The 17,591-nt window shown below is 36.5% G+C and overlaps 1 protein-coding gene across 2 annotated transcripts; it reads left to right on the forward strand.

Annotated features, from left to right (window-relative positions):
- The first annotated feature begins 1,192 nt into the window (after positions 1-1,192).
- cibar1 (CBY1 interacting BAR domain containing 1) lies at positions 1,193-14,623 on the forward strand. Of its 2 annotated transcripts, XM_022683176.2 has the most exons (9): positions 1,194-1,375; positions 2,356-2,590; positions 3,711-3,779; positions 5,371-5,472; positions 7,434-7,472; positions 7,640-7,744; positions 8,630-8,743; positions 10,569-10,688; positions 12,952-14,623. In XM_022683176.2, the coding sequence occupies exons 1-9, from the start codon at positions 1,347-1,349 to the stop codon at positions 13,069-13,071; spliced, it is 933 nt and encodes a 310-aa protein (XP_022538897.2). In that variant the 5' UTR covers positions 1,194-1,346; the 3' UTR covers positions 13,072-14,623. The 2 variants fall into 2 exon arrangements, with proteins under 2 accessions (XP_049331309.1, XP_022538897.2); XM_049475352.1 differs by lacking the exon at positions 3,711-3,779 and having other exon boundaries at positions 1,193-1,375.
- Positions 14,624-17,591: the final 2,968 nt, after the last annotated feature.

The following is a 17,591-nucleotide window of genomic DNA, read 5'->3' on the forward strand; positions in this document are numbered from 1 at the left end:
TGTGGTATGAGCAGACACTGGGTCTTTCCACAAGGTGGTGTAAAAGTACACTATAAACAGACTCTTAGATGCTCCTTTGGGTAGTGTAACTCTTGGTGAGAGATTGTTGAATGTTACACATTCTCTACTACACAATTTTCCGCAACATTTTTCTCAGTCCACAGACTTTGTGACGGTGTGCATCATTAGACTGAGAGAAGCAATTTGGCCATTTTTACAAATTGCCAACAATGTAGTCTGTCTGTCAGCCAGCCTCCATCGACTTCCTCTGCAGTTGTGTTATAGAAACTTGAATTCTCTGTAGCAGATTAACATGTTTCTTTTTGCACCATTCCTAATGCCAAGAGAGGGCTAGAGGGATATAAAGCATATCCAGCATCTGGACCTCACTTACACTCTTGTTGATGAATGTAATCAAATTTGGACAGCAATGAAAGCTTTCCTTGGGACAGTCGACAATTATTTAATAATTTGGCAATAATTTATAATAAACTACAAACAGTATTTATGTTTATGTGATGCTACTCGGCAATGCTGCATCAGCAATAGTTGGAAAAGAGGCAGTGTATTCACATGTATCAGATGAGGCATGTGCTAGTCTTCACCCACCTGGTGTTTGGGCAAAAAAAAAAAAAAAACTCCTGAAGAACTTCTTAAAGAGCACTTGCTCTCCTAACACAGCTAACAAACTAACTACCTTCTAACCTTCTATAATTTCCTTTCCTCCTCTATCCTACTATTTCCTTTGGCCTCTTTTAGGCCCTGCCTCAAAATGTATTTTTTTTTTTTTTTTTTTTTTTGAGAGATTGCTACATGTACATCATTGTTTGTAAGTCGCTTTTGATAAAAGCTCCGGTGTAATAATACTATATTTTTATATTATATTAAATGACTCATTTATTTATTTGTGTATTATTATTATTATTATTATTATTATTATTATTATTATTATTATTATTATTATTATTTAGTAATCACTTTTATTAAAAAAAATCTTTTCTTTTTTTTTATTAATTTTTTTCTGTTTTATTTTCCTTATTGATTTATTGTTCTACTTGAAACAGTCGTACCAGAGCAGATTTACTTAGCAATAATTTATATTAAACTAAACTATTTATTGCTATTTATCTAAAGAGCCATTTTACGTATTTTATTTTCTTTTTTATATGTTTTTTTTTATTTATTTTTGCTTTACCGGAAGCGGTAGTACCTCCAACGCCATGGAAACGGCGGACGGCGTCCGTTTCTCTCGAAGCTAAAAATCATCACCCAGAGAAAATATACATCAGCGGGATCCTTTAAATCACTCAGTCCTTTAAAACTCACAGCCGCCGGCCGGAGACACCATGAACCGAAATCCAGACGCGCGGATAAGGTAATTTACCTGGTGTTTTATTAAGAAGTTGGAGCAGAGAAAAGCTAAATGAGCGATGCTAACCTCAGCTAGCGCTAGCTAGTGTTTCTGCTCAGGTAAGAAAAAAACAGCAGCAGCATGAGAGAAATCAAAGCGATAACTTAACTTACAAAATCACACAGCAAACCTAACGCTTGTTGATTAACTAGCCTAGCTAACCAGTGATTCGCTTTAAATGTATACAGATAGCTATCTAACTTAGCTTAACTAGTTAACTACTTATCCTTACAGAGGAACAATAACATGAAACACGTAGCTTTAGTTAGCTTGGTTAGGTTAGCTAGCTAAACTAAAAGCTAAGCTAGAAGAAACGTGTTTATGTTTGTGAGACCTGTGGCTATTGGTTCTTTATCTAACCTAGCTAGCGAAGTTTCTTTAGTGGCTACTCTTTATTAAAGGTGTGTAACCCAGGTCCAGAAAGTCAAAAGTCATCCCAGAGTTTTGTACCAACTGCTTTAGCTACAGCAGAGCCCCCCAGGCAGTTGGTACAAAACCCTGGGATGGATTTTTACTTTCTGGACCTGGGTTACACACATCTAACGTTACTCTTTATTGAAAGATTAGTTAGTTTTTTGTTAAGCAGCTGTTTAGCTGTACTAGGCCTTACTTTTTGACCATGTTTCTTTGTTTGAATAACAGTACTGATAATTATTTGTAACTATATCAGTTTAAGATGAAAGCTGTAAACAAAATGATCTAACCTAGCTAACCAATGAGAAAGCAAGTTAATTCTAGTAGCTAACTTAATTCTAGACAGCATTAATCAAATTCAGGACTACACTTTAAAAAGTGCTGCAAGCCTGACAAAGCCTAACTACTTCTGTCTCTTTTCCTAAAATGTAAAGAGAATATCAGAATTACAGATACTACAGAATTGTCAAATTCTAATTGAATAATCCTTCTAATGCTGTTTGTTTTTCATTTGCTGTTTGTTTGTAAAGGGACACACAAACCAAGCAGATCCAGGAGAGCATCACCCATGTGGAGAAACACTTCGGAGACTTGTGCCAACTCTTTGCAGGATATGTTCGTAAAACTGCCCGTCTGAGGGACAAAGCCGATCTGTTGGTTAAGGAAGTCAGCCAGTATGCAGACACAGAAACACCTAACTTAAAACATGGACTGAAGAATTTTGCAGACCAGCTTGCCAAGATTCAGGACTATCGCCAAGCAGAGGTAAACATTTAGTTCAATCTTCAATATTTAATGGCCTTATACTTAGTCTAACTTACAGTTAAATGTCGAAAGTACTCATCCAGATGATGAAGGAACACATAAGAAATCGTGTAGTAACTTAAAAAGTGTTGAACAAACCAAAATACAGTGTGAAGCATTTAGGTGGGCTCTTGTCTGGAGTGCTGGTAACTCTGATAAACTTTTCTTATCTTAACTTTTGGTCTTCTTTACCTGAGGCTGTCCTGAAGAGTGCCAGTTTCATCATAACATTTTTGATGGTCTTTGTGACTGACCTTGAAGGACACTCTTTTCACACAAGTTTTTAAAATGTTTCGGACTGACTGACCTTTATTTCTTAGGCTACCTTCACATTACCACATTGAGCCATATTGCTCAAATCCAAATATTTGCGCAGATCAGATTTGGCTATCTTAATGGTTCACATTCACAAATGTGAAGTGGCCATGTATGTGTAATGTGAATGAATCTGTCCATGAATCGCCTCACATGCGCAAATTGATAGGTGTATAAATGTCTCCTTCTTCACCCCCAACAAAAAATGTCATTTGAGAGACGACTCGTAGCTTTATAAAGGGAAATGGCTGCGTTAGTAGCTCATGTGGATCATCTTTTGCTGGAGTGGAGAGAAAACAGCTGGTCTGAAGTTCATGCTCAGGTCCAGGAGGTGAAAAAAGGCCTGGCATCTTGCTTTTGCTGTTTCTGCAGCTATTGCGATTTAAGACCACATTTTAAAGTGAAAAATCGGATTTGGCACGTTCACACAGCCATGAAAAAATCTGATCTAAGTAACTTCAGCCTGGTAATGTGAATGTAGCCTTAAATTACTTTTGTCTTTGCTTAATTGAGTAGTTCTTGCCAAAATATGGATTTGAAGTATCTAAAATAATAAAAAAAAAAAACATATTCTGGTTTTTGTTTGTTTACTAAATAATTCCTTATGCTTTTCTTTACATTTGGATGCCTTTAGTATTAATATACAATGCAAAGTATTTTTAAATAATGAAAAAACACTGAATTTAAGTTAAGTTGGAACTGTATTTGAAACGGTCAGTGTGATGTGTAACATCAGACATTTCTAACCTGTAACCATTACTCACAGGTGGAAAGACTGGAAGCTAAAGTTGTTGAGCCGTTGAAAACCTATGGCTCTGTTGTGAAAATGAAAAGGGTAAGTAAGTAAGAGTTACGGAAAGTGTTTATTGCCTAAACCAGTCAATCTTGTGGTGCGCACAATAACCACATGAGGGCAGCATTTTATTACATTCTTACTCATGCTGACTGTACTGGGTGGCCTGCAGCTCTCTGCTTTGTTATTTTCTCAATTGAGGGATCTGATTGTATATTTGATTACCTCTTAATATCCACATTATTAGAGACTTAATACTTGTTCTGTACCTTATTGTTGCATTTTAAATAGTCCAACTGGTGATTGATGAAGTAGAAGGGTTTCAAACATCTTATTGTTAAGATCATCTTAACTGGTCAGGAGACTGTTAAGAGTGATGCCCACTCTACTGTATTGACCAGAACCTGGTGATATGATAAGTAAGCAGATCATATATAGTGTGTGTTTTTAATCCGTCTTTAGGAAAACTGTCATGGTTTGGCGTGTCAGTAAGTTTATGCCATCTTTGTTTTCCATGGTTTGCAAAGCCTGAGCTGAAAGTATATGCATCACCCTACTAGAGTATTTTAAATCTATGCCTTTCATCATTACTAAATATATCTGAGTGCTCAAGGTGCATCTGGCACTGCAGGACGCATTGTGGCTATTACATCATCAATACAAATGAATGCAGTAAGATAGTTTTGGAGTCTTGTAGAAGCCGCCACAATGTAAAACTGACATTGTTGTTATTCGTTGGAAACCAACGGTATGGTAAATGTAAATGTATATAGTTTAACATATTTTGGAGTACTGACATGTCAGCATGTCAGCTGTTTTCATTCAGCAGGCAAAATTGGCATGTGTATAATATCTTACCTGTTATAAAGTATGTTATCTGTGTGGCAGTGTGAACAGCAAAAAAACAGATGGAATCTGACATTTTCAGTTCAGATTTGAGGCACTTTTTTGGTATTAATGGAATTCATAGAACTTTTGCTTCAGTCCAACTTGACATTCTTCATAAATGCACACTGAGGAGAAAGGAAAATTAATGACAGCAGTGATGGAATTGCAAGGAAGCAAACCTCATATATACAGGGGATGGACAATGAAACTAAAACACCTGGTTTTAAAGCACAATAATTTATTGTCCCGATGGACAGTTCTGGTGGAAACAGGATAGTTGAGGTGCACTTCTGCCGTGGTTTGGGCAGCCGTGGTTTTATGTTTATTGGATGCAATCCGGATTAGCACCCGAACATCCCTTTCAGACAGCTTCCTCTTACAGCGTCCACAGTTAATCCTGTTGGATGTTGTTCGTCCTTCTTGGTGGTATGCTGACATTTAAATGAATAAAACTTATATATAACACACACATATTAATGAATTAGCCAGACATATTGTAAATATACACTAAATTTATTTTATTTTGATTTTCTGTGTAGCTTAGGTTATCTTTACTGTGTAGATATTTATGAAGAAACTATTAAGTCTGTTTTCTTATTATGAGCAGTATATTTCTTTTTTTTTTTTTTTCTTCTATACACCTCAGTACACAGAGAACAGCACTTTCTTGTCTTTGTTTAAAGCATTTTCATTCTGAGCATGAACACATGAGAACTTTCTTCCAGTGTTTTCCTCCAACCCACAGGCAGACCTGAAGCTGACCCAGACCGCTCGGAACCGAGAGGCAAAGCAGATGCAGCAGCTGGAGAGAATGAGGCAGAGAAACCCCTCAGACAGGCAGATCATTGTATCCTTTCTGTCGGCTCTCTGTTCTTCTTCAATTTGTCTTGTTTACACCTCAGTGAAGGTTGCAGGTTTAGACCTGTCCTGCACTGACCCAGCATTCTCCAGCAAACTTCAACAAACTCCAACTTGGACTGGGTTCCCTTATCTATTTGTTATTGCTAGAAGAAAAAAGAGAATAGCGATGTCAGATTATAGTTTAGAATGTTCTTGTGTGTTGACATTAAGCCTCATTTAGTCCATGATTTCATTGTTTTTATGAGCTCAGGAAGGACATTTGAGCTATGAAACATTCACAGGTGGTTCGAAAGGTGTTGGCAATGTAGAAATCTGCAGGGCTTTAGTTCATTTATGAATAACAGTTCCTTTATAACTAGAAATATAAGCTTTCTGCTTGAGCATTTAAGACCACGTGCTGGAGGATGTTAAGCAAGAGTAGCATTGTAGTATTACCGGTACTCATAGCTTATAGAAACTGGTTTGAGGTACCTGCTGTACTGTTGCTATTGATATTATGCAACCACGCTTTGCAAATTAAATTTATCTGTTCACAAAAGTGTGCAAGAAATCAATCAAATCAATCAATCCAAACATTTTTGAAATTCCAGTCATGTTTTATTGATCCACTGAAGTTTTGGGATTCTGTTCTGTGGCATGTTTAAAAAAAAAGAAGCCATGAACCGATGCTGGCCTGTGGATCAGCAGTATGTATGTTGAAGGAGAAATGAAGCATAAGCTTTAAAAAAAAAAAAAAAAAAGAAGAATTCCTGGAAGATTCTGGGGAGGCCATTACAGTCGCCTGACTTGATTCATCTCAAATTCAAATTTAGAATAAAAAGATGGCTGAACCGCTCATCAACAGTAGTAAATGAAGAAATATCATACAGTTTATTATCTATATTATATTCTGTCATTAAAGTGACAGTCTGTAAGTTTTAGTGAGAAACTGTAAATGCACTAAAGTACTTTTAAAACGGGTGCAGTCTTTTCATAGTGAATAAATCAGGTGATTTTAGTGAGGAATCTCTTGTGCTCTCTTTTATCTTGCCAACTCTCTTCAGTTTTGCTTCTGCATTTAGTTTGTTGTTCTGATATCTCCATGTTCGCAGTAGTTCTTAGCTCTTCTATCAGCATCGTTAGCGTCACTGTACTTGCTTAGGTAAGCAGCAAAAGCTGTTGTAGCGAGAGACAGGTCCCGGGACCTACCAGACAACCTGACTTTAAAATGATTTTATTTGTCTTTGCAGTGGTGGTAGCAGAATCACACTGATGCCATTCATTATATGTTGCCCTCTCTTCACTCAGGAACAATACTATTTCCTTTTTATTTTTTTATTTGTTTATTTGTGCTTAAAATCACTCATGCACACATTACTGTTTAACATATCTGTTATCTGTGAGCATGTTTTACAGTGTTTGGATGGATGAATAATTGAAGATGCATGATGCATTTTAAATTGGTATATATTTGGTAATGATGCTAACCTGTTAAAAAAAAATGGGACATATTTTTGGTTGGATAAACCATAAAACACAGTTGAAGTATTGACAACCCAGCTTTGCTAAATGCTAAAGTCTTCTTGGATTTATTTGGATATTACATTATAAAAAAATAATGATGTACAATTATCGCAATGTTTAACTAGATCTCAGTCAATTGTGCCCAATCCATTGCCTCCTAGATTTCCAAGGTAAAAGAAGTGCAGCATAATTGTAGACTGCTATAGAAATGCTAAAGTATTGCAAAACGTGATTTTTTTTATTGCATTTATTATATAAGAATTATTATACTATTTGTGTTGTTCTATTTAAATTGTTCTTGTTTGATTGCTAAAACATGAGCCTAATTTGCAATGGGGTTGAAAATAATTTCGGTTGCAACTGTACTTGCACTGCAATACAATTCCTGTAATAGACATTTGCATTGAAATTCAGATAAAATGCTTCCTTAACAGTTTGTTCCAGTCACAGGTGGGTCATCCTAATCTCCATTTCTTCAAAACAGTGAGTGTGTATGACAGTCAGTGTATGACAGTGGTGTAATTACTGTAGGACAGCAGCTTAACACTTCTCACTGGGGTGATTTCCCGTTATGAAGTTCCAGAATAAATGAACAGACTGCTCTGAACAGTTTGTTCTCTGCATCGTGAGTTTCACTTGTGTCGTGACAGGCTGAGAGCGAACTCCAGAGAGCCACAATGGATGCCACGCGCACGACTCGCCAACTGGAGGAGACAATAGACGTGTTTGAAAGGCAGAAGATTCAGGATATCAAGGTCTCTGAGACTGAAGTATTTATTGGTTATGTGGGAAAAGCATCACACTGTTTTAGGAAGTAGCTTGTTTTTCTTAAGCCATCATTATGACGTAGTCATTTCAATAAGAAGCAATCTCCTGGTCCTGGTGCTCTTCCTGCCCGACACATTTACCGTATTCCATTTCCTTCTATCAGCACCAACACCTGATTTCTACTTATCAGCACATTAACAATCCCTTTCCAAGTAAAAGAAAGTTTTAAAGCAGGGAAATCACTAAAATGTGCAGGACAGGGTGCACTGAATTTACTTTAAAATTTTGAGGAAACCGGTTGCCTTAAACAAGTTAAGTAATGGGTAATGAAAACTTAAGTTAGCATAACTTAGAACATCAAGTTATTACAACTAAAGGAAAAGTTAATTTTACTTTTTTATCTTTGTTATACTGTAAGACCGGATAAGTTGAGTTTATTTAACTTCTTTAAGGCAGCCAGTTTGCTCAAAAGTAATGGGGAATGAAAACTTGAGTTAGCATAAACTAAATCATCAAGTTATTACAATTGAAGAGGTAGCCCAGAAGGAATCACTACACACTGATGGTGAGTGTCAGAAACTGTTGGACACACCCAGTACGCAAATAGAAGCCAATGGAAAAGAAGCTGCCAATGGCAACAGACTAAACTTAAAGATTAAAAGTTCTCAGTTTGAATGTGTATGTGCCCACAAATGTTCAACTAACTCAAAATAGTTGAGTATTGTGTAGAAATATCCAATTTTAAGTAAAACAGACTTAAATAATTTAAGTTCAAACAACGTATGGGTTTACAGTGTGGCTCCAGGACCAGGATTGATAAACACTGACCTGGATAAATAATTAACACTGCTTCCCTCTTCTCTGATACACAGAAAATCTTTATGGACTTTGTGAGTGTAGAGATGATCTTCCACGCCAAAGCTCTGGAGCTGTACACTACTGCCTATCAGCACATCCAGAATGTTGATGAGGAGGGCGATCTAGAGGTATACACCCATTCTCTTTTAACACTGCTACTCAGACTCAGCTCACCTCTCCAGCAGACCTGATGGACTGTGTCATATCTCTTCTGTTCCGCTCTATTTCTCTCTAATAGAAACGTCATTACGACACTGAATGTCCCACTTCCTGGAATGCAGACTCTTTTATAGTCTCTGCTATGAGAGACTTCTTGAAAAACATGCTTGACTTGACAGTTGGCACAGGATTTTTCTCATTGGCAAACAGTTAAATTCAAGATTTTTTTATCTGACCTGCCAAAGCAAGCTCTGTTCTCGTTTGACTTGTTCTGAGAACTCTAGGGGCTTGGAAATCCAGATATTTTTAGTGCTTTAAACCACATAACATAATCAGTTTGATGCATTGATAATGACCAGTATGTTGCTGATGATTAATGGGTTATGACTGATTGAAAACTTGTTCAATACAAATTAAGTCAAATTAAGTCCAGAATATGGAGAAGGAAAGGAGGAAAGGAAGGGTTTATGATCTGATTCAATACCATATAAGGTGTCAAGCATAGTTGAGTCAATGTTCTTACAAAGTTTTGCACTATAAGGCACATTTAAGTCCTTTAATTTCCCCAAAAATCATCAGTGCACATTTTAATCAGGTGTGTCTTATGCATAAATTCTACCAGTCAGCTTGTAAAGGGCAGTAAAGCCACTCCGCTGAAGTACAGCTTTTTACAGGAGTTTCAGTTTAGTTCTCCAGCACCGGGGCTGGAATAGCATTAGCATTAGCCGCTAACTACTATTACCCTATTCAGAGGTGAGTATTATTGGGCTGTAGCCTGCTGCTAACCCCGGCTAGCACTGCTGGAGCAGCATTAGCATTACCTGCTAACCGTGCTAGCTCTTTTGTTGTTCAGAGGGGAGTATATCGGACTGTAGCTTGCACGCTTACCGTGTTAAAACAAGCTACGTGGAACGAACCATTAGCTAATATCGCCCATACTTACCAGAACACTCAGGGTTCCACAGTGCAGTGCTGTCGGGCTGGGGAAATTCGGGAATCTAACCTTACTGTAAATAAACATAAGCGCTTTACTCACCCAAATGAACAGTTTTTAGAGGAGAAATCTGTGTAGATTAGCTTAGCTTTACCTAATTTAGTTAATTTACAGATTGTTTGCTCAATAGCTATAGTTTTTGATATTGCACTATATATCACAGAAAAGAAATCAAATTTTACACAGCCCTGCTTCATAATGCAGATAGATAATGAACAAAATCACAAAAGCAAGCCAAGAGACTCTTAGGGCAAAGAAATGCCAAGAAAAACTGTCATATAAACTCAAATCATATATTTGGGGTTAAAGATTTATATTTATTGAAGACAAACTGAAAGCAGAAACCTCCACAAACAGCACTTAAAATAGCTGAAGTAGAAGTATGAGGAGAGGCAAATCATCTTGAGGGATATTTGGTGACTTTTTTTTATTTTGTTTCCAAGTAATAAATATACTCCTCTATTTCAAATTGTTGTTTTTTAATTACTATTGAGACTTAAAGAGACTTAATTTAATTAAACCTCTTGAATTAAAGCTTCATTCCCATCTTGCTTCATTTTAAACCTGCTGGTTCTGTAAAGAGGCAAAATAACAAACAATTGTGTAACTGTCCAAATATTTTTTAACTGACTGCTTTTAATCTCAATGTGAATTTGTATGCTATTGGTTCTAGCATTATCCATTGAACACAGTCTATATACACTGCCTGGTCAATAAAAAAGACACCAGCAAAAAAAAGCTCACACACACTAATATTTGGTGAGCAATAATCTATAGCTGTTTTGTATTTGTATTTGCAGGTATTCAGGACCTCGCTGCACCCTCCTGACTATCAGTCTCGTTTAGACATAGTCCGTGCTAATTCCAGAACATCCTTGAACCGAACTGGAACATCCATGAGCAAATCCGGGACGTTGCAGGTCAGTGCTACTCAAGTCTTTCACAATAAATTATGTTTTGCTGGAGCTCTTATCATGAAATGTTTTCTACTCTTTTTGTTTAAGTCTTTTATTACTTTAATTGCTGTTTACAGCTTTGGAATTGTTGCTTCTCATAAACCATTCATGCAGTTATGCTGGACAGCTTCCTGTAATCAGTGCAGTAAAACCTTTTTAGTGTTTTCTTTCCCTGTGTATTAATTAATAGTGATACTTGTACATATTTGTACAAGCTTAGCGAATGCATCAGTCCTTAGTGCAAGTGTGAAGATAAGTGCTGCTTTGGTCAGTGTTGATATAATTTAACTTCAGAAATAGGGCTAGTGTTATGGCTTCAAATCATCATCACGATTACTTGAATATTTGACCCTCTTTTACTGTTTTTTTAATGCTGAGAATATGTTCTAATTGCTTTCTGTAAATGGAACTTAAGCAAATAATTGTATAAGCGGGAAAACATAAACAAAGTTGGGTACAAAGAAACTTAAAATAAATAAATAATAGACAAGATTACGTTGTTTGAGGTTCTAAATGTCTTTTTTTACATTTACTTTACATTCATTTTCAATTAATTACTCAGTCCTATCCAAAAAAAAAGATTTAATACAACTGACTGAATAATCATTGGTAAACGTTGATATACATTGATTTTAGTTGTCATGAAGACTTATGAACGTGCCCTTCAGTAAAAAGCCCTAAAACAGGTCATGAGTAATTTTGGTAGCGTGTGTAATGACAGAAGCATGCAGTAGGTATACAGAACAGAAGTTCCTGATTTACCCTGAGATACAGCATGTCTACTGTACATGATGTGTGATCTGCATGTGAGTTTCCTCATAGAGGAAATTCCTTCATGTGGCAGTTAGTAGAGCCGTCCTACCTGAAATGCTCTTCCAAATACCAAAAGAGAATTTTTGCCTGATTATGCTCAGTAAACACATCAAGCCTTGGGTATTCCAACCTTGTACTACAGCAGGTTACTCACTACTTATGCATGTGTGATGAGCAGGTTTCTTTGAATCAACATACCTACAGTCATGTGTGAAACATCACCTCATGAATTACTTTATTTTATCCTCTTTTTAATATTTGATCATATGGATATTGGATCTTTTGAGTTGATTTGAATTATTGAGAGATAGAGGTAATACAACTGAACACATAGAGCTGAAGAAATATCTTTCAAATGTATTTTGTAAAATTAGTAATTAGTAATAAATTACATTTTCTTGTGAGGGGAGAAAAGATAGGATATTTAATTCTTAGTGGATTCTGTAACACTCAAGAGTGGACTAAACAAAATGTCTTAAAGTTTAAATGAGAGGCTCCTTAAAAATCCTCTAACCATAATTAGATAATCATTTGCAGCTGATGTCCTGCACCTGATTCTAATTTTAGGAATTTAAAGTGGCAGTCCATAATATTTTTTTCTTTAAACTGAAAGCAGAAGCATTTCTGAGCGAAGAAAGGACAACATATTGTATTTAATGGTACCAGTGTGCTGTAACGACCATCCCTGCTAAGCTTAATATATTCATTAAAAAAATAAAAAAAAAACTGGGGTGTCCGGTTGTTTTTCCTGGAAGTATTTCTGGCCATGTCACCCGTCTTTATGTACTAACGTTACATGTACAGCCTTTAAAAGAGGATCCGGACCAGCGAGCAGCTGGTGGAGCAATGGAGACTTCAGAAGGGGGAAACTCAGACCTCAGTAGCTCAGAATTCACCCATAATAAAACCAAAGTTTCTAACTAAGTGTGCTCTCTCTCTCTCTCTCTCTCTCTCTGACTGAACATAACCTGGAAATTAGATTTATCCGCTCTGGAAGGAGACCTCATCACACCCGCTCAGTTTAAAATGATTCTTCTGCATGCTCGGTGCAGTTACCCATTCTTACCAGAGAGGGCCCTAAATCCCAAAACTTACAGACATCAGATTTAAGTAGCGTTTTCTGTCACAAGAATATTACATTTCCTGTTAATTACATTACAAGTGATTTTTTAAAAGATATTTCATCTTTTATTTGTTCACTTATATTATCTTCATGCAATCATTTGTCAAGTAAAGTCAAGAGGCTTTTATTGTTATTTGTTCAGCATAGTTGTATATTTTACAAGTTTTATTTACTTTATATTTTAAGTCCATTTTTCAATATTCTTACAATCAAGATCGCATCCATATGTTTAAATATGGTTTCATGGGATATACTTTTTTATTGCTGTATATGTTCTGTTTTTTCAAACAGTCGAGGAATCCAGCATCACAGGGGAAAAGGGACGATGATGAGGATGAGGACGATGATGATGATGAAGAGGATGAAGATGAGGATGAGGATTTGGAGGATGTTACAGATGAGGAGAATTAAACTGAGTATAAGCAGGATGACTCTACCTTGTGCCACAATATTTAACAGTGTTATAATTAATTGTACTAAATTCTATAGTGATCTTATGCCAAGTTTACACTACATGATTTTCATCCTATTTTCTACTTGCTGACTGTTTTTACAGCCAATTAATCCTTTTGAAAGAGTTTGTCATTTTTCACCCAGTGTTGCTAAACAGTCGTTTAATGTGTAAACCACAACCATTAAAAGATTCCCGATTTTATGACGATTTTTAAGTTGTGTGGTGTGAGTAGTACGATAAACTGACAACTCTGAAAGTCGTGTACTGTGAACATGGCATTAAATAAAAAACTGGCGTAATAAAAAGTGTTTGTACAACCAGCAGTGATATTACTTATAATTAACTCAAAGTAGTATTAATGAAACCTTTACTGTTTTTTGATAATATTCTTTATTTAAAATCTGTAGCATAACATTAAACATCCATTATAAGTTTTTTTTGTAAAAAAGGGACCATAAGTATTTGAGTAATTAATAGAATTAATCATTATTTGATTCTCTTGTATAATCTGTAGTCCAAATTCCAAAAGTCATGGAATATTAGTATATAAATTGATAACCAGTATGTGCTTTGACAGCCAAACTTATAAGTATAAGTGGTGAGGTGTTATCTTGTCAGTGAGGTTGACAGTCGAAGTCCTGCTAGTAGAGCCTGTATCATTCCACACTGTGACAAATGTACCGAAAATACATAGAAGGCATTACCATTGTGATCGTGACCTGTGACTTCTGGCTAACATTGTTTGTGCGAAACAATTTGACTGTAACTCTGCCAGAAATACAGCTCTGGAAAATATTAAGAGACCACTTCAGTTCCTGAATCAGTTTCTCTGATTTTGCTATTTATAGGTTTATGTTTGAGTAAAATGAACATTATTGTTTTATTCTGTAAACTACAAACAACACTTCTCCCAAATTCCAAATACAAATATTGTCATTTAGAGCATTTATTTATTCAGACCTCAAATAAAGCAAAAAAAAAAAAACAATTTCATATTGATAAAGTTTTAAGAGTTCAGAAATCAATATTTGTTTTAAATCACAGTTTTTATGCATCTTGGCATGTTCTTCTCCACCAGTCTTACACACTGCTTTTGGATAATTTTATGCCACTCCTTGTGCAAAAATTCAAGCAGTTCACCTTGGTTTGATGGCTTTGTGATCATCCATCTTCCTCTTGATTATATTCCAGATGTTTTCAATTTGTTAAAATCAAAGAAACTCATAATTTTTCAGTGGTCTCTTTCATTTTTTTTTTTCAGAGCTGTATCCCACAGGTCAGTGCTGCAGTCTTTAGCTTCCATGGGTCATGGCAAGAGTTATGCAACATGATTCTATTTTCTGTCCCATGACATGTGGCTTGCCAATATATGTTGTAATGTCGCAATAACAAGGTTAATTCCTTGCCACGCAGTGTTAGACAGTGTTCATAATCTGTAAAAATGAAATGACTGCCTTATAAAATGTCAAGTGACCAAATAAACACTGATTCTTTTTTTATGGAATTGAATATTGAGTTTGTGGATGTTTTATTCCTTTTTTTTACAGAACTGCTTCATCATCTCATATCAGCTGATGCATGCCCTACATGCTGATCTATTACTCAGAGAGGGAGAGGGGGAGATAATGTACTGTATTTGTCTGCAGAACATGAGTAACACAGAGAAGCCTCAATGTCAATATAGCCATGAACAATATAGTGACGATACACACTGTCGCCACAGTGGAGCCTGACCCACCCCTGGAGCTGTGCGTCATTGTGTCATGACTTTCATGTCAGTCATGCATTAGTCAGGCACTGCTATCCAGAGCTGCTGGTGAAATCAGGATGTGCTCTCTCTCTCCTCTCATGCCCTTCCCTGTGACACAACCACACTCAACCCAAAAAATGCATCTATTGAAATCTTTATGGAAAGATTTTGAAGAGTTAAAGAAGAAGAGAAAATATGATCTGTCAGAAACACTCTGCCAGTTAAAATAGTTCCATTGCTGCTCTTTTGTAGCTGGGCTGTTTGGCTTGTAAACGCTGCATCGTTGCTAGTTTACCTGTATGTGGCCTAGTAATACATGGAGAGCTTCGGTTACAGTGCATTACCAGCTGATAACGGCATTCATAGAACACCTTTCAGCCAATCACATTGCAGGGTTGGAACTAACTGTGGTATAATAATAATAAATAATTATTTTTAAAGAGATTGGATGCCATAAATTAAAGGCCAGCATTAATGTTGGTGAACGTTATGGCTTCTCTACTAACAGCAGGGTTGTCTGCTGAGAATTAGTAACAGTGATGTAATAAGGCATTGTTCTTTATATATATTATTTATTAATTTTGGTGACTTTTTGAGTTCTTGGAGGATTTTCCCATAATATAAGGTGAGGAACTCAACCACTTTCCCTCAGAAACAAGGGTGACACTCAATGGTTACAAATGGGAAATTGATATTTATCTATTGCCTCAGTCCACATGCTTTCTTTAACTTGACAATGACCTTTTTTTATCTTTCAGCTTGTCCAGAAAAGCATGTCTCTTCAGACTGGCTACATTAGAACATTAGGTAGTGCTATTTAGAGCTGCTGGCGAAAATAGAAAGTGATCTCCCTAATTGTTATGCCCTTCCTTGTGACACTTGTGCACAATTATATGTTAAAGTCTTAAAAATTCTGTACAAGATTATAACATACTTCACATACATGTAATATACCTATTTCTAATATAGGCTGTGTAGATTTTGCACAGTTTTGCACGTACAGTCGCTGCTGTGTCTCTAGGATGAATCTATCTGTAGAGTGTGCTGTAGCTGTGAGGTCCTTCATGTGAATGGCGTATTGTGAAATCAGATGAAATATGCATGTTGAAACGTGCGTGCGAGAGGAGGAAAGACAGACAAAGAGAGGCCGACCTTTGATGCAGTGACTCATCCACACTGCATGTGTATGTGAGAGGCTGAGAGTGATCGACTGAATGAGTCACTGAAGTCTGCCCATCAAACACTGCCCTACAGCCTTCATTAGGTACGGCAGAGACTGATTGGTGGTCAGATTGGAGTGGCTGTTGGAGACAGGTGCCAGTAAGAGTGTGCAATTTTGATCAGTTCAAGTAACAGTTATTAACACTAGTGATTTTTTATGATGGGCCTATTTTCTATAGCTGATTATAGCAAAGGCCATCAGTGCTCATGTATGAAAACACTGGTACGGAAACAATTAGCTCAGCCAATAACCAGAGTCTTTTTTTTTTTTTAACAAAATATTCTGAACTACTTTGGTAGAGCATGTTTTGAGTCACTATATCATTATGAAAAAATCTCAGGTGGCTTATGTCTTTCAATAGCAAGCCCTTTAGTTCTCATCCATAAATCACTCCAAACAAACTGATTGTTTTTGGTCGGTAAGCATATAATTTTCAGCTTATCAAGGTTTCAGAGGTTTTGATAAATAGAATAATGCAACTTTCTTCAATGTGCACCTTAAAGGACCATTCAGGATTATATTTTCAGTAGTAAATAAAATAAAAATGATCAGGATGTTTCATCAGATATTAAGGAAACTTGTCTTTTCAGCAGGGCTTCAGTCAGTACATTTCTATTTGGACTGTGCAGTGTGTCACAGTTATCTGTGTTTGTTTTGGCCTCTGACTCCGCCTGCTACTCATTCCCCAAAATTAACTCCACCCCCGAGGTGGCCAATACACAACAGTAAGGTAGTGGTGCTGCAGCATGGAAGCTAGTAAGCAGGGCTGGTTCAGCTGAAACCTTAACTGCTACACAGCCTAAAAAGTCTCGGCTCGTCTCAAAAAAGCTCAGTGACAAAAGAAGGAATAAAACAAGAGTAAATATTGGCAGTGAGTTTGCAACTTTTTCTGTCTCTCCTACCAGTGGCACCTTCCCAGTCTTTACTGGCTTTGCTGGACAGTAGAGATGGCAGGTCATAACTGAGATCTAGCTCAGGCTGCAACAAGATAAAACGACAGATTACTCAAATATAGATGTATTTGCTATCTGCTAAACTAAGCAGTATATTACTAGAACCTGTAAAGTAGAAACTCCAACTCTAAGGTCTGTATTTTTCTGGTACATCAGGCTTGGCTTAGGCTAACGCAGCTAGCAGTGCATAAATACGGATGACGTTCACATGAGCCGCCAGTTTATAATGTGTAAACAATAAAAACACTCCAAACGTACACATTAGCTGATTAACTTACAGAGTATGACTCATCGTTGCTTGCACTGGATTGTGTAGATTAAGCCGCCTTGGCAACCCGAGTGAGCCTTGTGTCTGTGGAGGGGTGTTTTGAAATTGGACTGCTGCAACTATTTCACACGCTAGCTCTCATTTCTAACTGAATGCTCCTTTAAATCTGTTTTATTTTATTCTGTGATTTTACCTCAAAATGTCATCTCAACCATTTGATATACAGTAAGTGTAAACTCAAAAAATGCCTAAATTATTTTAAGAAGAATAATGTTGCTTTCATT

This window comes from Astyanax mexicanus, chromosome 3 (assembly GCF_023375975.1).
Source record: "Astyanax mexicanus isolate ESR-SI-001 chromosome 3, AstMex3_surface, whole genome shotgun sequence".
Lineage (NCBI taxonomy): Eukaryota > Metazoa > Chordata > Actinopteri > Characiformes > Acestrorhamphidae > Astyanax > Astyanax mexicanus.